At 39.6% G+C, this 24,213-nt stretch overlaps 1 protein-coding gene across 1 annotated transcript in view; it reads left to right on the top strand.

The window, feature by feature from the left end:
• The window catches only part of cdh24b (cadherin 24, type 2b), a 314,707-nt gene that overhangs the window by 140,723 nt on the left and 149,771 nt on the right, over positions 1-24,213 (top strand). Inside the window, exon 3 of the mRNA XM_088349797.1 lies at positions 1,810-3,571. Within this exon, the coding sequence (XP_088205923.1) occupies positions 2,105-3,571 (1,467 nt within the window). The 5' untranslated portion in view covers positions 1,810-2,104. The remainder of the gene's footprint in view (positions 1-1,809; positions 3,572-24,213) is intronic.

Raw genomic sequence — 24,213 nt, 5'->3', positions numbered from 1 at the left:
ATGGTGCGAATCTCATAGTCAGGGCAGACAAGCGGGAGCTTGATGCTGAAGGCATCTGGCTCAAGCTCCCATACCTTGTCTTTTTAATGCACAGTTCAGGACACTCAAGAATGGTGGTCCTGCTGCCTGGGGACGGACACCGAAGGTAGCAGGTCCAAATATACTGACGGACAAAACACCTAATAGAAGTCAGTTTCACCATGAGCACCCAAGAGAACTATGTTGTCATAATAGATACTCCAGTTATATAATATGCTGAAAATGTATGGAGACAGCAATAATGACAATGATGATGGTAAAAAAAGTGATGCAAGTAGTGATGGTGATCATGATGACGATAATAAAGAGACTGTGTATCTACAGAACTAATGTAAATATGTATGATAATGACTTATTTTGTACATGCAAATACACAGGGGATCTAGATGTGGGATGCAATGGTTGAGAAAGACTGGGGGTAGGATTTAATGAGCATATGCAACATGTATGTTAACATTGTTTATGCTTTTTTTTCCCGATTTGTTGTTGTTGTTTTTTTTTGCTGTTATCATGTTCGAAATAAAAGTTTAATTCATTCAAATGTTGCAATATTGTTAACAGCTAGTCTATTAAGTGAGCCTGCTACGCGCTTCCGTCAACTCAGGCTCTTAGTCCAGTTCTCCTTGTCAAAATACAAACAAAAATTATTTGAATTTTAAAAATTTGGAACATTAGTTGTCCACATTTCACACAAATTGATTGGGTGCTGAGGTGTTGGTTTTGGCATGCGTGAGGTCTTCCCCCAGTGTGCCAGTCCATGTTCCTTCAGCAGTTCACTAAGGTCATTGCCAATCTTCACAAACTTGAAGAATATATTACAATGATTTTAAAAGAGCAGAGTGTTAATCTCTGAGACCAGCATCTATTGAATACATTATCGTGGATGTTCGTTGGGATTTGACTCACAAGTTTTGGTCGGTGCTGATGTGTTACAAGAGCCTAGCATGCAAAAAACCCAATATGGGTATTTTCATCTCCAGGTATTATTTTGCACTTCCAGATTATTTCAAATTCAGGAACAGATAATAATAATAATAATTTCCTTTGTATTGTCATTCTTTGTAACAATGTACACAGAACGAAATGTCGATACATCTGACCCGTTGTAGCGAGTCGATGCAGCCGCAGCCAGAGGGCGCCGCCATTATACCAATTAGGTATGTCTCGGTCGAGGCGCGAACCAGCGACCTCCCAGTCTCAAAGCGGGCACACTACCATCTAGGCTACTGAGATGTTACTGAAGTAGTGTTCACACATTGTGTTGGATTTATCTGCGTGATTCACATATTAAGAGAGTTGTGCTAAAAGTGAGCCATATGTGCTTGACAATAAGAAGAAAGCATCTGTTATGTCATACTAAGTGACTGATCAAAGTACAATGTGCATCAGACCATTTAATTAAGCATGAAAGGGGAATGTATATGGTTAGGCAATGTATAAACTGCAGTCACCACTCCTCAAAGGAATTTGTATTTTCATATGCTTCAAACATTTTGGTCTATTGTCATTTGAAACCGAATTCTACATCATTTAGTCACTGTGTGATTTATTGACCTGTGAAATAATACTTGGGTCAGCACAGTGGTATAAATTGATGCGTTCTGGACCTTGCCATGCCTTTCTGCTCAGGAAATGTGAGAGCACTTCTCTGTTATTGGCTCTGTCACACCCTCATCTTTGTGTGCCTTTACCTGTTTCTGGCGCTACAATTTTAATCACCTAGTGCAACGATTACTCTTAACTTCATTATGTTTATCCTTTTTCTTTCAGGATCTTCAACCATCTTCTGTAACTGAATAAAGATCACTCTAAGTGGAGCTAAATAAAACAAAAGGAATAAGCAGAGGAATACCTGGAGGGAACGACGGACATATTAAGTAGTATAGGACAGGGAAAAAGGAGTGACTAACAGCTGCCCTCCATCATAGCGAAGGGCATAGACTGAAAGAGTGCCAGGTGGGGCATGAAAAGAGGGAACGTAGCAGAAAGAATGAAGACAGCTGGAAAACAAGGCATACCCAACAGAAAACCTTGCTCCAATTAGGACATCTCGCCACACGACAAGATGATTACAATAAATCTGCTGCTATTGGTTTCCATCTGCCTGTGGGACGGACGATGGGGAGGTGGCTTAGCCAGAAAGGTCGTACGAATAAGAGGAGTCACTGGCTCTCACATGATCAAGATTGAAGAGAACAGAGCTCCAGACCAATGGGAAGGGAGCATGGATGCAAACGTTATGCCTGCAGCGACTCTGAGAAATCTGATAAGTCATATGCAGGCAGGTGATACTGGACCTCTTTCTTATGCCAAAGCACTGCCCAATCGCGCCCCACCATTGGGTGTCGTCAAGGAGAGACTGGCTGTCAACCCTAAACGCGAAGTTGAATCAATCAACAAAAACGATGGAACTCTGCATAAGGATTTGAGTCAGGATTTGAAGAAAATGAAGAATAACTCTAATATTGTCGAAAGTAAAGTAGAAAAGGCAATCACATCACATCATAAAATTGACTTACATTCAAATAAAACTCACAGTAGATTGAGTTCCAAAGCGAAAAGCAGACCTGATGCGAGTGTTCATGCAACAGGGTGGCCAGGAAAGGGACTGCCTGTGGAATTAAACCGAAAGCTGAACTTCAGTGGAAGCTATGAAGTTTTGAAAGTGCTTTCAAAAGAAAACCTCGTTAGGATAGTGAATTCCCAAATGCAGAATGTTCCCAATCTCAACTTTCCGAGCAAGGGAAGCCGAAGCCGAAAGAGAGATTTGATTGATGTGAATCACAGACCGCTTGAGGCACTGAAAATGTCAAAACAAGACCCGTCCAACGTTCAGTTACACACTGGATTTGATAATGAGACGTTTACAAATCTAAATCCGGTCGGTACTACAGATCTTAATCGAAACCAGAGTTCTGTCACTAATATAAATCCAAAAGCTAGTGCTACTGTTTTAAATAAAGGGCATGACATTTCGAAGACACGAGTTGTAGATGATGGCAAGGGCAAGAAAAAACATGCTATGTTTATGCCAACACATCTTAAGGACCTAGATCTTGGTTCAGATAAAGAAAAAGTCAACCAAACAGATTCATTTCTTCAATCAACAAAACCTTTCCCGCTGTATGAAATAAATGGTTCCAATCCATCTGTACTTACGATGCCACCCCAGAGAGTACGACCTGGGAACACAACAGGCGATTCCCGCAGAGACCTATTAACAGAGCCTGTTCACGCTGCTCAAAGAGAGCTAAGCACCACTCACTACTCAGCGGCTGATAGCCAAAAACTCTTGAATAGCAGCCACATCCTGAGGCTCCATCCGGCTCCAGCCAAAGGTGCTGCAGCACAGGTGCCTAATCCAGATGACGGCGAAGACGGCCTGGTGTTTGAGGAAGCTGAGCCTGATGAAAAAACTGGCAAGCCCTTGGACGAAAAGAGGGCACGCTCTCGCAGCAGGAGAAGTTGGATTTGGAACCAGTTCTTTGTGATTGAAGAATACGCTGGACCCGAACCGGTGCTTATTGGGCGTGTAAGTAAACAAAGCATTTAATTTATCGTTCATGCTGGTTGAACTTTCCATAAATATTTTATAAATTTTTAAGAAGAGTTTCGATTACAAGTCCCTCTCACATAGAACATTTAAACTCAAACCTCTAGGTTTTATCTGACATGTGTTTTGCATAATCCAACCCTTCGTTTTTTAGTGTTTTGTTAGAAACTTGCAATTGGAATTGATTAACATTCCTTGGTGTAATGCTGTGCCTCGAAGGTAGCTGTAAAACCTTCAATGAATCAATGGTTAACTGAGGCGCAGCAAAATCCCAAGATTCCATCTGACCAAGGGGCTGGTCATGATCACTGCCAATCTGCCCCTGCCTTTGGGATTGACATATCCACAGGAATTTAATAGCTTTGGTCTCCCTCCTCTAACATTGATCGGCACCTCAAGGCAAGAACACACGAGCGTTCATTCACGTACCTGCTCGTCTGTTCAAGTCTCTGACGGTCGCAGCTGTCAGTAATGCTATTTTCATTGGGAATGATTTACACTTAGTCTAAGAGGATTGATCACAGCATTGTCAGCACAACAACTCGTGGACCACAATCAAATCACTCACCTGTGTAATTCCTTTCAGTTACTCACTGGTCACATGCACAATAAGTTTTCTGACTTAGGAATCCCACAACTGAGTACCAAAGATAAACGTATGACCTTGTGTGGTAGGTTTTCTAACCAAATAATGATCATGTCTGCTGTCGGCTGTTTTAAACTTTACAGTAGGAAATGGATGTAAGTGGCAACTGAATAGAATTGACAATCAAACCACCCAAATTCGTTTGAGAAGTACTTCTAAGATTCATTAAAAGGTCAGCACTAACAAAGCTTGCACAGACTACGTTAATATCAAGGCCACAGGTTAATTTCTTCAATTGCAGACTTAGGAATCCACGGCTCGCGAGCCAGTTTTGACTCTTTTATTGAGTACATCTTGCTCAGAGATCAAATTCAGCATATGCAAAACTTCCTTGTATCATTCAGATTTGAGTATGAACAAAGCTGATTTTGGGACATGCAAATCCTAAGCAATACTGAACTATTAATTGGTTTTATCCAGTATGCATAGGGCACAGTCTTAACTACAGTCTATAGTCATGGTATTACACCAACAAAACCGGTTTTGGCTGTACATCGCTAAGAAATCCTTTTTATGGAAGCACATTAAACAATATATGTTCAAGGTTGATACACTTTATGAAGAAGACCTGCAGAATAACTGCTGAACACCTGACAATACCAGCAAAGCACCCATTGCAATTTCATTGGAAGAGCGGTAGGGCTGGGCAGAGTAATGTTCACATGCCGCATGCGCTCCTTTCTCTCTCTTGCTGTCTGTGTCTAAGGTAAACAAGTCTGTATTATTCTTGTATGCAGTATTTTGTGATTTTTTTTACAAAATAACTTTGCTCTTACTTTGTTTTGAAACCATTATTTAGGACACATATGGCAGTCCAAATGAGCCTCAACCCTCTTAAGTAACTGCGGGAGGGAGACTAGTTTTAAGTAGTGTATTTTTATGGGACACGGTCTCTGGAATTATTAATATTTCATAAAATTTGTATACACATGTTGAACTAGCTTTTGTCGAGGAAGGGGGTTTGACGGTATTGTTGAATTTTGTCTTAAAATATATGGTGTGGCTATCTCCCCCAAACCAATTTGATGAAACTAATCAATTGAAAAAGAAGTGCAACATGTCACATGCGGCCCCAGATTCCAAATAGTTGCCCACCCATGGAGTAGAACATGGAATGAGTTCTAGTAGGTATGCAAATTAACAAATATATATATATATTTTTTTGGGACTTGTCATATTTTTGAGTAAGCACACAATTGGAGTGTTGGAACCCTCTCCGCTAGCTCCGCCACTAGAAACGAGATTCATACAGCAATTGTAACCTGTTTATTCACTCTTGATTTATTATAGTGAAATGCAATTCCAAATAATATGTATAATGGGGTGATGATTTACAGCTACCAAACACATGAAACGCCCTGATCTTGGGACTAAATCTGATTGTCCATGTTACTCATCTAGAAACTGTATCGGGTATGGCTCTAAGTTGAGATGGCTTTTTCCCATCTGAAATTTACGTTTAACCATGTCAAATAATTTGTATAGCTCTGTGTTGCAAGTTCTTAGTTATGTGGATTCAAGGTTTCTCTAAAGAACTAACCAATTTAATGAAGAAAGCTAATTATGCCATCATGTCTGAACTGAACAAAAAATAATGAGGATCAGCATAAATGTCAAAGTTTGCGTTCGTGGATCCTTTTTTTTTTTTAAAAAAAGATACGGTTTTAGTGCATTAAGATCGGTCTATGCCACTACTAGAAGGTGCAACACACCTTTATCAATAAACATAAACAAAGTACATTGTATTATTGCAGCACCGGTGCATTATTCACATTGTTTGCCAAACTCCAATGATTAGTCACCTGGGAACAGCAGATTCAGATTCCTACAATCATGATAGACAAATTTAGATAGATAAACAAATGACCTTAATAAACCATGGCTCCAATTTTAATAAAATATCAGATTGTGTGAAAATTGGGAGAAGTAAAGCAAATTGTTAGTGTAAAGTTGAGACCAGCCAAGTTTTTTAACCACTCTTAAATGTTATATTGAGGTACTTTTAAAGGTAGGTAAAATCAAATGGAATACCATTATGAAAAAGCTCAATAATTAACTACAATAGATTCCCAGGATAAAACATTATATTGTTCTGAAGTGGGGATTACAAAGTAAATTACATTTTTTTGAATGAATTCATGAGCCTGTTCTGTGAGCCTCAATTTTTTGAGAAAATTGAGATCTATTAAACTTTCAATGTCATAAGGTCCGGATCACTGGAGGGACCCTACAATTAGCCCGGATAAAAAAAGCAAGGGAGATAACAACACAGTAAAACGTTAGAAATTACAGCAGTTTCATATCCAAAGGACCTTTTCGCTGGCTGTAAAAAGGAGAAGGCACCAACCGACCGGCCGACCGACCAAGTTATTTCTGATAGAACTTGGCAAGCATGAATGAGGTCTCAGTTTTCCCTTTCCATATCTGTTCTAAGGGTTTCCCTTTTGATGAAAATTCCTATAAGGCCATATTTTCTGTACAACACTTTTAAATTATGTTGGGGGAAGAAATTCCAATAGAAATCTTTAAGAATATATTTGAGAGGTCCTTGAGACAATTTGCTACCCTTAACACTCAGATAGCCGTTTTGTTCACCAGACCTCATGATTCCTTGCTTCTTTTGTGGAATTCCAAGAGGGTTACTTTTTGTAAAAAACATGAACAAATGTGGATGTGAGTTTATATTGTCAAAACTGCAGGGATGTTTCCACATCTACATGTGAACACACTTTTTCCTAAGTTGTGGGAAACCCTCAATGGTGCAACCACTATAAAAACAGTTTAGAGTTCCCAGGGTGTAAAGCATCTGTCTGCTAAAAGGAGGCAACAACGCTGGACACAGACACATACGTGTAATGATTTGACATTTGGAGTACGACCAGATCGCTATTATTAGAGAATTCTGGCCAATGGGAATGTGTACGATTAGACCCGGTTGTATTAGACGTTGATGACACACAAGAGAGAATAATGCTCTTAGAAATCCTATTATGCTTATGATTTTTTTAATCTCCTGATCTGCATTGGTGTAGGCCAGCACCATAGGTAAGGAGATAAATGTGAACATTCTTCCTTGTTTTTACCCTTTTAGGGACCTGATTTTGTTTTAATGGAGATACGGTGAACATTAAAAAAGTCAACAATGCCGAATAGCTTTAAAGAATAGTTACACTGACTTGTCCCTTTTTAGTTTAGCGGAATGATGATGATACACAAGAACAATTATTGTGTATGCAGAGGATGTAATTCTATTTTTACGTGTGGGCCCTTTTTAAAATCTGCACTCAAACATTGTATAATGGCGTTATTGTGTGATCCCTAAAAATTCCGCCTAGATAAATCTCTAAAGCTGGAAATGGGAGCCAAGGATATAATCTACGATGTCAATAGAGGACAAATGCTCACTACTAAAACAAAAATGATCTAAGGGCTACCTTTCTGAAAGTGGTGACAGCAGTGAACATAAATTTTAAAGGGTGCTTCCTCCGCTTTCACTGTGTTTTAAAGAGCAATAAAAAATGTATGTTAAAACGAATTGAGCCAGCCACTCAGTCATAAGACGTTCGGCCAAGTGCCCTTTGATATGTCCTTCAATGGATCTAGAGTTTTTTTTTACCTCTGACATGTTGCTTCACCATAGTGACTCAAGTTCACAATATATGTACAAACATGCAATTTGTAATAAAGTCTGACTCAATATTCTCCATCCACACTGCTCACTGCTCTCAAAAACATACATGCACACTCATGCTAACACCCTGGTACATTCACGGACGAGACTGTGTTTCTTCACACCCTAGTGTCTCGCTGGACTATAATTGTGATTTTAATTGATACTGTCACACGGTTTGCAATGGAGTTTCAAGTGATTGCAGCAGATGCGGGGATATGGTAGGGGAGCAGAGTAAGACAGAGTCTTCCTTAGGGCAAAAGGTGTCTCAGCAAGTATGAGATTAAAAAGAGCACTGATTTCTGATCATCCTAAATTTGACACGCATTGGTCGCCTCACAGAATATTTCATTTAACGTTAATGAAAATGTAAACTTGATCCAACTGATGCTACAAACTACAGTTATCAAAAAAAAAAATCACAATTATTTTTTATCATACTGCTTGTATTCTTTAAGGGAGAATTGAATATTCTTTATTGTCATTGAGATGAATATGTTAAACATTGCATGCAAATAATTTGACATATAGAGCAAAGAAAAGCAGTGCAATAACATTTAGCAGCAACAAAAAATACCAGATAAGTCCTTAGATACATATTTTCTTGTTGCGGGCTGTGCATGTCACACCTAGGCCTGAATCAGTCCTATATTCAAAAAATATTTTATGGCTATAAAACATTCAAAGCTGCGACACATATAAAAAGCATTGATAATACCCTCATACAATTGCAATATGATTTTGGAATATATCTACATTCTACTCACCAAAACTAATTTTTCTTCATGCACAAAATCCACCCTTTCCTTTCTTAAGATTTCAATTACTCTGTTGTACAGGTTATTAGTGCGTTTCTGTTCCATCAAATAGTTTGCTATCGCCATTGAAGCCACTGCTAAAAGTCAAGCTGTCCTGTCGTATTTCGGGCATACCTTTTTATTCGCGTTAGGGCTGAAAATGTCTGTGTAACAAAAGCAGTGGACACGGGGATCTTTTTCCTCACCTTTCCGTTGCAACATTTCCATTGCCGCCCCTTTGCCAATAATAGTTTATGAAACCACTCACGTTTTCTTTGGCCTTTGGGAAGACCATGGCTTTGCCAACTCACAATCTGATAGGCTAAGCCAACAGCTTTATTGACACTGATGTTATGCCTTAGGGCCTGCAGAACTGATTGTGAAAGCCTCCGGATATATTTCTGACCCTGGCAACAAAATAACGGCTGAAATAGGATAGGTTTTATTCTTGTATATGAAGGCAGACATTTTAAAGCAGCGCAACCAGGGGAAAAGTGATAAAAAGAAGCACACATCCAATTTGGAATTATTAAGTATTTATGGACAAAAATACGATGAACATCAAATGGTATTCATTAGATGAGCAGTGAAGGCCATGCAAGCCATAACTGTTTACCACTCATATTTTCAGAGTTTTGCATGCTTGTTTTGGGTGGTTACTGTCAAGGTTAAAACTTGAGATTGTAGCAGAATGAAGAAAAGGACAAACAGATATTTCAGTTTTGATAGCCCCTTCCATCGTTGGCCAACCCTGTAATAAGCTAAAAGCTCTTATCTGTATTCTGGAACCACAGACAGAGCGTTGTAGTCCCCGTTAAAATATTGCCATTACCAAAATTTTTTAGCATGAAGAAGTTAGCATTTAGCCGTTAGCATCACTTTTTAGCAGGTACCCATTAGCATAACTCATCAACATGTTCTCATTATCACAATTTGTAAATATGAAGTGGTTAAAATATTGCCATTACCAAAAATTTTTAGCTTAAAGAAGTTCGCATTTAGCCGTGAGCATCACTTTTTAGTATGTACCCATTAGCAGAACTCATTAACATGAGTCCATTAGCATAATTTGTAAATATGAAGTTGTTACAATATAGCCATTACCAAAATTTTTGGGCATGAAGAAGTTAGCATTGCGGACAGTGTTTACAGCTTGCTTGCGCTAATACTTGGGCTGGCTGTGCCAGCCCAACTCGTCACTAACAGTTTTTACAGCTAGCATGAGTAAGCATAGCTTCAACCTCTCATCGCTAATGTCAAAGGGACATTTTCACTGTGTTACCATTGTCACTGTTCTATGCCTGTTGCAACTCTATGCACTTGCATAACATTATCAAAGCACTCAGGGGGGGGGGGGGGGGGGGGGGGTTAAGGGTTATTGTTCTATCTTCGTTATTCATTATCCATTATCCGTTATCGGTCAGTTCATAATACGCTACAAAGCCTAGGAGCCGGGACACTTACTCTCAGCCAAAATGCCAAGCTAAGGTCCTAGCCCTAAAGCCTTGCTGCGATCATTGCGAATGCACCGTTCCCGGAGGTACTGCAATACCGGGCCGATGCGTGGAGTGGACAGAGTAAGCTCTTATTCCATCTCCGGATTCAAGCTAAGGACCTAGCATCAAAGCCTTGCAAAAGGCCAAGCTAAGGACCTAGCAGTTTGGAAATGTGATGCAATCAAGTGAAAAAATCTGTCACACGGAGCTTAAGTGCAAGCTTGTATGTTCTCTGATGCTCCTTCTTACTAAAGACACAAGTCACCATGACAATGCAGTAAAAAGTACACTTCATACATAATTTAATACATGGGTGAGGCTAGTTGGGACCCCTACATTTTTGTTCAGCGGTCTTACTGATACAATTGGTATAAATAACTATTCGATATATATAATTCACATGCTGGGGCGGTAATGCACACCAGACTATCAGAACCACTCACTTTGGTAGCACTTTATAGGACTTTACAAGTGCAATGAATTCATGAGCCTGTTCTGTGGTTAAAGAGCGAACGAGAGCTTTGAAAATTGGGAGAAGTAAAGCAAATTGTTAGTGTAAAGTTGAGACCAGCCAAGTTTTTTAACCACTCTTAGATGTCATATTGAGGTACTTTTAAAGGTGGGTAAAATGAAATGGGATAGCATTACGAAAAAGCTCAATAATGAACTACAATAGATTCCCAGCATAAGGCATTATATTGTTCTGAAGTGGGGATTACTGAGTGAAATTACCTTACGGCAGGGATAGGGACCTATAGTAGTTATCTAATGCATTCCTGAAACCCTAAGATCCAAGATAAAACATTAAAATAACAAACCAGAATGTCTGTATGCCATGAGAGGATCGCTCGCGTTCTGAACATTTTGGGTGGCATTCCCTTTTATGGCAGAGTTATTCACCTACTCGTCGATTTTTTTTTTTGCAAAATATTGGGATGCCAGCAGAACCTGTTATGGCCTGAGAGTGAAAAATGTCTATCCATGAAAGCTACAGAGTCAGCAAAACCAAACACGCTGAGTTGGCCTTTTGGGCAGTTTTCACATCCAGGGCAACCTACCTGACATCCTGAAAAAAGATGGTGTTGGTTTTTAATTCTTCTAGGAGAGGGAACTGTTTTCCTGGGAAAAAAATGCTGAATCAGCAAAACCAAAAGTGCTGAGTCAATTTTTTTGGGGGGTCGGGCATTTTTAACTATATAGTGACCTACCTGGTTACCTTTAAAATAGTATTATACTGCCAAAACCTGTCCTGGCCTTAATAAGTAGAATGTATTTCAGGAAAAGCTGCTGAGTCAGCAAAACCAAAAATGCCAAGTCACCCTTATTTGGGCATTTTTCACATTAAGGTAACCTACCTGACTTCCTTTGAATAACTGTGGTCATACCTACACTCCATCCATCCATCCATTGTCTGCACCGCTTATCCTCAGTAGGGACCTGGGGTGTTGGAGCCCATCCCAGCCATCTTCGAGAAGTGGGCAGGGGACACCCTGAACTAGTTACCAGCCAGCCACTGGGCACAATGGAGTAGTGGTGGATGCAGAGGAGGTGAGGGTACAGCAGAATAAAATCAAAACATGTTTTAAAACTTCCACTCGCAGGGATCGACATGTTCTCAAAAAACTTTAATTGCTTTTATGCCTCTTTATTCTTAATAATAGTCGCAATCATAGATTGGTTACGGCCATATTTCTTAGCGAGCGTAACGAAACAGGTACCTCCTTATTTCTTCATAATTGCATGCTTTTTTGCTATGGTTATCATATATTTCATTCTTCATCTAGCATTACTACAAGCCTTGGGACCCACAATAAATTCAGTAGACATAATACAGTACTGTGTCGCCGACTCGCAAAGTCTGAACAGAATGAAAAGGCAATGTGGGAGGGAGTTTAGCCAACAACTCATTAGCATTTTTATAATGCCATACGAAACAAATAGAAGACATCTTAGATGGCGTTGACCAATAGCAGGCCAGCATCTTCTACGACATTGATCAATAGCAGACAGCACGCAACTGCACAGTAAAAACAAATATACGACAAAGTTTGAAGTTTTTGGGGACATTCAGTAATTCGGAGGCCAAAAACCATTTTGCATTTTATTGTAGAAATATCGTGGGGTGGAGAGGCCATATTCGGAGGTCTTCTGTAGATATGTATATATATATATATATATATATATATATATATATATATATATATATATATATATATATATATATATATATATATATATATATATATATATATATATATATATATCATCTCATCAGCTGCACAGCTTATCCTCAGTAGGGTCGCGGGGATGCTGGAGCCCATCCCAGCAATCATCGGGCAGTGGGCAGGGGCCACCCTGAACTGGTTGCCAGCCAATCGCAGGGCACAAGAGGACAGTCAACTCACTCGCTCAGTCACACCTAGGGACAATTTGGACCGGCCAATTCACCTGAAATGCATGTCTTTGGGATGTGGGAGGAAACCGGAGTGCCCGGAGGAAACCCACGCAAGCACGGGGAGAACATACAAACTCCGCACAGTAAGGCCGATAGCTGGATTTGAACCCAGCAGGAGGTTCTCACGACCTCAGAACTGTGCCGCACACGCGCTAACCACTGCGCAGCCGTGCTGCACTATATATATATATATATATATATATATATATATATATATATATATATATATATATATATATATATATATATATATATACACAGTATGACCATTTGGATGATATAGGGAGAAAGTTTTGTGGTCAGATGAGACCAAAATAGAACCTTTTTGTCATAATTCCACTAAGCTTGCTTGGAGGAAGAAGAATGAATGGTACAATCCGAAGAACACTATCCCTACTGTGAAGCGTGGAGGTGGTAGCCTCATGCTTTGCGAGTGTTTTTCAGCACATGAGCCAGCTGACAAAATATCAATCCAAGTGCCATGCTTAAACTAGTAGACATAATTGAATCCCTTGGGTTGACTTTCAGTTAAACGACCATGAATATCAATATTCAAACATTATTATGTGTTGGAAGGACCTGCTGTGTTGTATCTCAAGAGTAAATCCAAACTGAACCTTTGAATTTTATTTTGTAGTTTCTTGACCTAAATAGAAGGCTAACCCTTGATACAGAAATATGCTACCGCTTACCAGCAATGGTTTCACAGCATATCCAAGAGGGTTTTTTTTTTTACTTTTTTGTCAACACATATGAAAGTAATTCTTCTGTTGTACTAAGACATCGCTATAAAGTTTCTGTCTCTCTAAAAAACACCCCCCCCACACACACACACACGCACACACTTGTTTGTCAATTCCACAGGCTGTTCTACACTATGCTGAGTGTTATTATGTCTTGAGGCTGTCTTTGTTGATGAGTATGGCTGGATAAAAAAAATTGATAATAGAAAACTGTTCTCAAGTTTTGCTCAGTCAAGTCAAGTCAAGTCATTTTTATTTGTATAGCCCTAAATCACGAAGCGTCTCAAGGGGCTTCACAGATTATTACACTATATTAAACAGACTATTTTTCAGCCGACGAGAAGAGTAGGTTATTCATATGCTAAGAAGTAGAATTGAGTTTTAAGCTTAGATTCAAACATTTCCACTGAGGTTGCAGATCGGATCTCAGGGGGAAGAGCATTCCACAGCACCGGTGCCCGGATGGAGAACGCTCTCGAACCAGCAGAACACTTCTTTGCTCTTGGGATCACCAGAAGACCGGCACTCTCAGATCGTAGGCTTCGGACCGGGACATAGGGGCAAATCAGATCTGAAAGATAAGAGGGAGCAAGTCCATGTATGATTTTGTATTATACTAAGGGAACCTTGAAATCACATCTAAGGCTAACTGGGAGCCAATGCAGGTTAGCCAAAATTGGTGTTATGTGATCGTACTTTTTTGTCCTAGTTAAAAGCCTCGCTGCGGCATTTTGTACCAGCTGAAGAGACTTGATTCTAGACTTCGGGAGACCAGAGAGTAGTGCATTACAGTAATCGAGACGGGAGGTAACAAACGCATGAATTATAATTTCCGCATCCAACTGAGACAGTATTGAACGGATTTTAGCAATGTTACGAAGATGGAAGAAAGCGGTTCTAGTAATTTCCTTTACATGCATTTCAAAGGATAGATCAGGGTCAAATATGACACCTAAATTTTTAACTGAGTCACTCTGTGTGATGTGACATTTGTCAATGTCCACAGCAGTTTTTGAGAATAAGTCACTGCATTTAGATGGACCAATGACTAACATTTCGGTTTTTCAGAGTTAAGACGCAAGAAATTGAGTGACATCCACTCTTTTATCTCAATGAGGCAGGCCTCCAAATTTCCACAGTTTAGTGTGGGAGATTCCTCCAACGGAAGATATAGTTGAGTGTCGTCTGCATAGCAGTGGAAGCTGATATTGTACTTGCGAATAATATCACCTAATGGAAGCATGTAAATGCTGAAAAGAAGGGGGCCAAGCACTGAACCCTGCGGAACACCACAAGTAACATTAAAGGGCTCAGATGTCATTTCACCATATTTAACACAGTGCGTCCTATCTGAGAGGTAGGATCTGAACCACGAGAGGACGGTTCCTGAGAGACCAATCAATTTTTCCAAACGTTCTAGTAGGAAATTGTGGTGCACTGTGTCAAAAGCAGCACTAAGATCCAGCAGCAGCAAAAGTGATGAAGCGCCAGAATCCATTGCCAGTAGGAGATCATTTGTTACCTTGATCAGAGCTGTCTCAGTAGAGTGGTTAGCCCTGAAGCCTGATTGCATAAATTTAAAAAGGTTATTCTCGGATATGAAATCATTCAGCTGCTGTGCCACTACTTTTTCAAGTACTTTAGAAAGGAAAGGTAGGTTTGACACAGGTCTATAATTACTTAAGATTTCTGGATCAAGGTTGGGTCGTTTCAGTGTGGGTTTAATAACGGCGGACTTAAAAGCTGCTGGAACTACACCTGAGGAGAGTGATATGTTTATAATATTTAGAACTGAAGGTCCAAGGACGCCAAAACGACTTTTAATAAGTGAACCTGGGAGCGGGTCGAACTGGCAAGTTGTCGGTTTGGCCGCATTCACCACCTGTTTGAGATCATCAAGTGACAGTTCACTAAAACTGGACAATTTCCCTGGACAGCCACCCTGTCGTGCATCTGTAGATTTCAGCCCTTTAATATGTGTGGTATTAATAAGGTCTTTAGCAATTTCTTCCTGTATGCATTGAATCTTCTTAGTAAAGAAGACCATTAAGTCATGAGCAGAGTGCGTCGAACTATCTGCGATAGTCTGTTGCCTTGTAAGCGATGCTACAGTCTCAAAAAGGACTTTGGGATTGTTCTTTTGAGACGCAATCACCTTCGAAAGGTAGGCCGATTTTGCAGAGGCAAGGGCCGCTTTATACTTTAACAAGCTGTCACACCAGGTTTGATGGAAAACCTCAAGCTTGGTAGCGCGCCATTTTCTTTCCAATTTCCTGCATTCTTGTTTAAGGGTTCTAGTTTCATCAGTAAACCAAGGCGTGCGTCTTTTAGGACGTGATTTTTGCTTTTTGGGCGCTATTGAATCCAGTACACTAGTCAGGGTAGTATTGAACTAATTCATAAGTGAGTCAATCGAGCCATTGCATGAAGGAAAGGACACAACTGCTCCAGGAAGGAGTTCAAAGAGCTTATTGCATCCGCTAAATCCTTCAGCTTTTTTAACGCTACATTTAGCTAGCACCTCAAATGTAACTAAATAATGATCCAAGATAATGGTGGTACACGGTAACACCATAATGTTTGAGGTTAAAACTCCTCGAGTCAGAACCTAGTCTAGCGTTTTTCCATCTTTATGGGTTGGCAAATCAACCAGTTGATTAAAACCAAATGCATCAATTAGAGACCTAAACGCAATAGTAAGTGAACTGAGTGGGGAGTTCATAGGAATGTTAAAGTCCCCCATAATTATAATTTTGTCTGCATAGGTTACTAGTTCAGACAAAAGTTCAGCAAATTTGTCCAAGAAAGTTGTGTATGGCCCAGGTGCGCGACAGATAGTTATTACATAAATTGACAATAGAGAGGACCGCATCACAAGAGCCTCAAACGCCTTGTAATTATTAGAGGTACGAGGATTAAATTTGAGCGTTTTTTCAGAAATGAGCGCGACACCGCCACCCTTTTTCAACGTGCGTGCTACATGGCTACTCACGTAGTCAGGGGGTGAGTTTCACAAAGACCAATACAGTTAAGTTTATAATCATGAATAATGTTATCAACAAGTAAAGCTTTAGGAGCAAGCGATCTAATATTTAAAAGACCAAATTTTAGCTTCAACGTGAGACTGACATTTTTATTTGTGATTTTTGATCAGGCTACATACAGACAGACTCAGAATTACAAGTCAAGTCAAGTCAAGTCACATTAATTTATACAGTCCTTAATCACAAAAACGTCTCAAAGGACTGAACAGGATTACAATTACACAATTGCACAATTACCTGATCTTAAACCAGCATGCGGGCAAGGAACAACTCAAAAACCTCAGTGTGAGGAAAAAAGATAAACCTTGAGAAAGGACCTCACATGTGGTAATCCCCCTTCCAGGATTGACCAGGGTGAATCACAATTAGAATTACTGTACACAGAATAGTAAACACCAGGTAAGATGTTGAAAATGTCCGGAAAGTGCATGACAGCACTGACGCCCCCAGCCTGTAAATTAGTCCAGAAAGTCTATGAGGGCCATGACGCAGCTTCCCATCTCTGCCAGCTGGTAAATGCAGGGGTTGACATGCTTCAGGTCAGATGGTGGTCCGCTGACTCATCTCAAATCGTCCTTCTCCTTCGTATAAGGCTGTCGGAAAAAGACAGGACAATACAGAATATGAGGTGGGCATCAATCATAAGCTTTGGAATAGAAGTGTGTCTTAAGCCTCGATTTAAAAACTTCCGTTGAGGTTGCAGAAAAGTAAATTACCAGAAATCAACATAACACGAACACAGGGCCCCACATTCTACAAACAAGCCACCACAGTTAGGAACACCACTACCAACACAACCTACATGATTAAACAAACACTCACACCCAATACAGAAAACTGTGTATATGTCATAAAGTGTAAACACTGTGACATTAAATATATAGGAGAGACAGGAAATTCAATCAGATGTAGATTAGCACAACACATTTATAACATCAAAAACAACAGGGAAACAGACACACACTTAGTAGCCCACTTCCTCCACCATGGACTACAGGCACTAGAAATATGGGGCCTACAAACAAACAGCAATTGGACGCAAGAAGAAAGACGCAAGGCAGAAAAACACTGGATAATAAAATTGAACACTCTCTTTCCAAATGGACTAAACAAATGCATGTAAAACAAGAAAGGCTCCAGTATCCTGAATGGCCAGTGCAAACCTTCCTTTCACAAGGGCCTCAGATTTAGGGGAACTTGGGAAAGAAAGATTGTTCCCTAACCTTAACCCTAACCCTAACCCTAACCCTAGCCACAGCCACAGCCACAGCCACAGCCACAACCACAACCACAACCACAACCACAACCACAACCACAACCACAACCACAACCACAACCACAACCACAACCACAACCACAACCACAACCACAACCACAACCACAACTACAACTACAACTACAACCACAACCACAACCACAACTACAACCAAAACCACATTAAGGAATCATGACCAATCACTTATATTACCAACAAATGGTCACCTGTGTTCCAAATCACAACAATGCAAATGGAGATTTTTCAGATTTGCACATCTGTCAAATTTACCAACTCCCTTTTTACACTAATCAACATATGGTGCTGCAAGTACAAGGAAACCTTATTGTCGCATGCAATATACAGTAAATGATGAACAAGACAAGGTGTGATATTAGACGATTAGATGTAGCTGTATTGTGTAGTGAATCAGAAAAGGGTGCTAAAAAAGCACAAAGAAGAATACAAACTACGGAAACTTGTGACCAAACTGCATCATTTTATTTCTATTTACTGGTCCAGCCGTTTCTGACTTCCTCAGCATATGGCATAAGGTTAAATAAATGAACTCAAATGAAAGTTCTTTATTGTAATAATTCAATAGTATAATTGGAGGGGGCAGCACTGCAGCGCACTGGTTAGTGCATGCGCGGCACAGTTCTGAGGTCATGAGATCGAATCTCCTGTGTGGAGTTTGCATGTTCTGCCCGTGCATGTTAGGCTAATTGGCCGGTCCAAATTGTCCCTAAGTGTGAATGAGCGAATGAGTTGTCTGTCCCTGTGTGCAATGCGACTGGCTGGCAACCAGTTCAGGGTGTCCCCTGCCCACTGCCCGAAGATAGCTGGGATGGGCTCCAGCTCCCCTGCGACCCGACTGAGGATAAGCGGTCCAGATAATGAATGGATGCATAATCGGAGGGTCTCGATTTCAGTGCAAGGAAAATATGTCTTATCAATATATTTTCTATTATATATTTATACTTCAATGTTTCCTCATTTAAGGGCCCACACTGCTAGGGTTGGTTCAATGGCTGAAATCCTGAGGCTATCTGCTGCCATCCCTATCAGTGTGGATAATCCTCCCTCAGATCCCTTTTCTCACGTGGTTAGTCTGTGCCCTGTCCTTATCATAGTTCATATCTATTACAATTTATTTTTGTTTGAATTCTATTGGAACCATTGTGAGTTTCTGTATTATGAGTTTCGGGTTGTTAGGCCGGAAAAAGGAGGGGATTTCATTGTCTTATTGTACACTGAATCTGTCTATTGACATTTTGAATGGCAAATTATTTTTTCCTGAAAAGTGTATTTCAAATTAATTTGATTTGATTTGAAGTAAAGCAAATAAAAAGATAAAAATAGTGCAACCATAAATCAATGATATGTAATAAATATATGCATATTCACAGTGACAATAGTACTGTACGATGTCCTTATGGACGCTGTAGATGGGACGTCTAGGTGGTAAAAGCTCTTGGAATAAAAATATCAGAAAGTCTACATACACACACAACTGTGATTCAAATCAACTCATTGAGTGAAAAACCTCTTCTGTCCCTCAGGTTGGAACACAGCGAATCTTTGACAGCAATTACCTAGTGATAATAAAGTGTTTGGTGCTGGGTTGAATAGTTATAATAACTTGAGGCAGATGGGAGAAGCATTACCGCAAAATGAAAAGGGGTTAATATGTGCAAAAGAGAAGACAATTTGTGAGAGAACAGAAAGAGGTTAAATATGGTACAGCACACATAATGGTACGTTGCACAGGTTGAGGGGAGAAATCCAATGGGCAAGGCCACAAGGGGTTAATTGCTGACAATCTGCAGCGAAAACGGTGAAATATCACTCACACTGTCTGCAAAAGCCAAAAGCAAGAAGAGATTGTGAAAGCGTTCCTCAAAAAGCTATACTGTAAATCGGGGCTATCGGATCAGGGATTGAGAGTGATAGAATAGAGGAAATCATGTGCCTGATGGAGGTGATGACTAGAGCATTGAAACACTCCCCTTATACAAGCATATTTACTGCCCTGATTCAGAATTGTCACATTCAGGGAAAATCATGGCTCTCTTGTATACTCACCCTGTGAGTTGGAGAGTCAAAGGTCAGACATAAAGACAAACAAAAACAGCAAGAGAAAACACAATCTCGTTTTGGTTTCCTTCCCTCTGAGCAACCTTGACAGCATGCCGTGCACAATGAAGGGACGGTTGCTTTGTTTCCATATTTGTGAACCGGAAAAAAAATACAGTTGTACGTTTTTAAAGGAACACCTCTACACAAGAGATCTGTGATACAAGAGAATTTTGATGTTCAACAAAAATCTTGCTCACTTTATAAAGTAAAATCCAGTGCATTAACAGTTCCAGAGACCAGATTCGTCCAGTTCGCGCATGCTTCTGCCACCATCAGGCACCTGATTCTGCACCCTTGGGTATACTTGTAGAGTACCTGAATTCCACAGCAAATTTGTTTTGAACACATCTCTTTAATCACATTTTGTAGTATCTTAGTTTTGTCATATTTTTTGTGACTTTAGCCATTAAGTAAGGGAAAAGGTCTGTAAAAAAGGTGAATATTGACGATTGAAACAAAGCATATAATTATAGATAAACACAACCGCAGTGTTCGTGTGAGTGACCAAGCCAAGGAGTGTAATCGGAAAGCTCGGAGCGCTGATTGCAAGGTCGCGGAATAATTTACGCAGCGCTTCGCTGCAATATGTTCCGAACATTTGTGTTGCAAACAAAAAGAAAAAACAGCGATGAGGAGAAATAACCAGAGAAAGGTGTTTCTCAAGGAGATTACTGAATTGCTCGATAAGTGGTAGGGTTAGGGTTAAAGTAAGAGGTTTTTGCTCCTTTTATTTTAAAAAAAGGCAACTGGTCATGGGACACCTCCCTGTAATGCCCCTTTACTTACCTTATTAACTTACTTTTACTTACTTTATTTTCTTTTATGTATTCCTTGATTTATTATTCAATCCATGCAATCATTTAAATGTATTTACCTGATGCATTTCCCTAACATTTTGATGGGGAGACAGAATCAAACCCTTTGTCTTTTCAAAAGACCTGTAGAAAGCGATATCATTGGGACTCCAGCTAAAAGGGCAACAGAAAGTGATGAATGAAACCTGACAAAGACATAAAAAATGCTGTAAAAATCATTTTTGCCGTTCTGTGTATTCCGTTACTCCCCAAGCCTGCACAAAATTTTGTAATTTTATTCATATTTAGTTTATTTTGTCTTTTATTAGCATATTTGGTATTGGAGTAATCCAAAAGTAATTGAAAGTAATCAAGTTAAAGTAAACCTACCGAACCCTGCTCTTCATACCCTTCGCGCTTTTCTCTTTTCTCTCCTTCTGTCTTATCTTTTGTTTCTCATGCTCTCTCCCTCTCTCTCTCTTTCTTTCTTTGTCCAGCCTTCTCTCCTTTTCCCTCCCTCTTTCTCTTATTTCTTTATCTCTTTTTCTTTCTCTTCAATCTACTAGTCCGGCCCCCGACAGAATTTTGTCCTATCGTGTGGCCCCCGAATTAAAATGAGTTTGACACCCCTGCTTTAACATAAGTGTTCAGTAATGCCCTCTCCCTGCCCCCACTTCCTACCCTCGCACATTTGCAACACTCAAAAACAACTTTGTTATGGTAACTCCATCTTAATAAACTCACATTTTATTTCTATTGATTTTATTATCGTCTTTGTTGTGTTCAGATACCATTTCAATGTGTGCGTAGTGACCAGGAAGATGTATTCATATGATTTGGGTTCACTGAATGCTTTTTGGGACGTCAGAAATGCGGTTTTAAATTTTTTCATTTTGAGAAAGTGCGCTCGTTACAATAGCAGTTTGAGCTATGAGCACAATCCTGGAACGAATTAAGCTCATATGTAGAGGTATCACTGTATATATTTATATTTTAATTTGAATTTAGAAGAAATATTGATTGACACATGGTTTCGCTCTTCCTGTTATAAATGTATCTCTTTTAGGTAAGAGGGCTATCAAAACTCTCATGTTAAAGCAATTGGTTCCGTATTCTTTCCCAAAGGCACATGTTTATAAGCTTTGACTGTCCCGGGAGTCAGAAAGTTAGTCATTTTTCATGGTGTACTTGAGCACAAAGTGTAAAATTATCTGAATTTCTGAGTTACAAAGGTCAAATCTGTGACTAGGCCAAATTTAGCATTTTATGAAGTATTGTAGAAGGGATGCTAACCTTATAGTGCCTGCCTGTCTAATGTCCAATGAATGGAAATCCAATTTTTCAGTTGAAACTGGGATGCGTTGATTGAAATGTCCTCAAAAGGTTAAAAATATAGTTGAACATATTTTCTCAAGTACTGTATGTGTTAAAGATGCCTTACTGAGTTCAAAGAGCCTTTATATGTTTTTACCACAGTGCCTCTTTGCTTCTGTCTTACTTTTATCAACACTGTTCCGGGAAACAAATGGGGGACGTGGGGGGATGACTTTATGCCCGTCATCACAGTTTTTTGTTATAGTCGGATGAAAATGGTAAAATTAATGAAATCCCTATTTCTAATACAGAGTTCATTTGAGCTTGTAAGAAACATGTACTAACTGAGGCAATGATCATGACTTATCCAGGAAATGGTGGCAGAGAGTTACACTACCATACAGCACTTTTCAATGGATCAGTGTTTTTCAACAAGTGTCCTGGGGCACACTACAGTGCTGTGAAAACAGACCAATTTCAGTTTTGACACATTCCACAGTACACAAAAAACACAAAAAAATAAAGCAAATACAAAATAAATTAATGACAAATTGCATAAATACATATAATTTGAATTTGTCATATATTTAGATATTACATGATTTACTTCTTTGTTCATTTATTTAGATGGCATATATTTGTTGGTATTTATTTTTACATTTATTTCTACACATGGCAGGAATGGTCCTCCGTACTCCTCACTACTTTTACACGATCCAGATGATATCAAACACTTTACGATACGACACCACGTCAATTATTCATAATCATTTTTTCATTAAAACCAACAAGCAAAGCAAATGCGTTGTTCTGGCCGAGCCATTTACTCCCCCGTGCTGACACGAGCCGACTGTTGTCATCTGCTTCATTCATGCTTCACAATCACTGGCTCTCTTTTCAGCCGTCTCACTTGTAACTTCCAATCACATTCATAAAGATGTGGGAAGCAGCCATAGTCAGCTGGCACCTTTTATTATTTCTGAAGCCCATCCTGAGCTCTCCCTGTACTGCCACAGCAATTACAGTAGAAATTTTACACCAAGATGTATTATGTACTCAACGTTCGTCCTTGGGTGGAAAAGGCTTCCCGCCAGAAAGCAATTATTTTGCTTTAAATGCAGTCTGTGTCTTTCAAGTAAATAAGAGCCTTAGAGCAGAAATTAAGCAATGTTGTTGCCCTGGATCGGAGCCTGTCATGGTGTCAGGGGTATGCTCTTCTGTGTGGTGGACTGGTGAACCACCACCTGGCTAAGCAGCAGTGGGACTGTAATAGAGAATTTGTCACAGGTACATAAACAGGGCAAGGTCATGTAGAGGTGCAGTTTATTTATTTATTTATTTTTTCGCCAGAACCAGTGACCGGTAGTGAAGTTCCTCTCTGACAAGGCAGTCAGATTTACCCCAAAATCATTTGATTTGGTTGAGCAAAGAGCAACATATAAACTGTAGCACGGAAAACGAAAACAGTATCTTGCTGTAACTTATAAATCCAGTCTATATACTTGTCCTTTTGAAAAAAAAAAACATCAATAGATAGGTAATCCATTCCAACAAGAAAAAAATTATTGACTTTGACTTAGACTTGCTGTTAGCCGGTGCCCATGCCATCCTACCTTCGGGCAGTTGGCAGGAGAAACCCATAGGAAACCCATGCAAACACGGGGAGCACATGAAAACTCCACACAGGAAGGTTTGAACCCATGACCTCAGAACTATGCCGCACACGCACTAACCTCTGCGCTGCCGTGCTGCCTTCCTTTATAAATATTGTTCATGCAATTACTGGATGGCTTGACTTGCCATTAGTTTGCTAACACTATCGATAATTGTATTGCCTCCTCAGACTGGATGTCACTGACGGGGTCCTATTCAAAATAAATGCATTTTTGAGTGTTTTCGGGTAAGAGATATGATCGAAGCAAATTCCCACTTACGTTTAGTTGGAAGCAAGGTCCCAAGTAATCTTCCAACATCAAAAAATATAATTATCTCTCCCCTTTTCGTGGTGTACAAACGCCAATTCCAACGAATCTGAGAGATGATAATCTATCACATGTGAGGATTTTCTAACTCCTCATTTGAGTACACTACAAAGGATGATATGTTTAATTTTCAAGTAGAGAAAAGTAGAGAAAAGTAAAAAAAACATAAAAAAACCGCAGAGGTGTTTATTAGAGATTTATTGAAAACCTGTTCGGAAAGGATGATACAAGGTCCATAATGGTTTAAGTTATTTTTCATTTTTATTGGAAATGGAAATCGTTCTGC

Source organism: Urocampus carinirostris, chromosome 1 (genome assembly GCF_059441175.1).
Source record: "Urocampus carinirostris isolate Australia breed hairy pipefish chromosome 1, RoL_Ucar_1.0, whole genome shotgun sequence".
NCBI classification, from domain to species: domain Eukaryota; kingdom Metazoa; phylum Chordata; class Actinopteri; order Syngnathiformes; family Syngnathidae; genus Urocampus; species Urocampus carinirostris.
The sequence above is the reverse complement of the archived record's forward strand: the minus strand, read 5'-3'. Positions and strand labels throughout refer to the sequence as shown.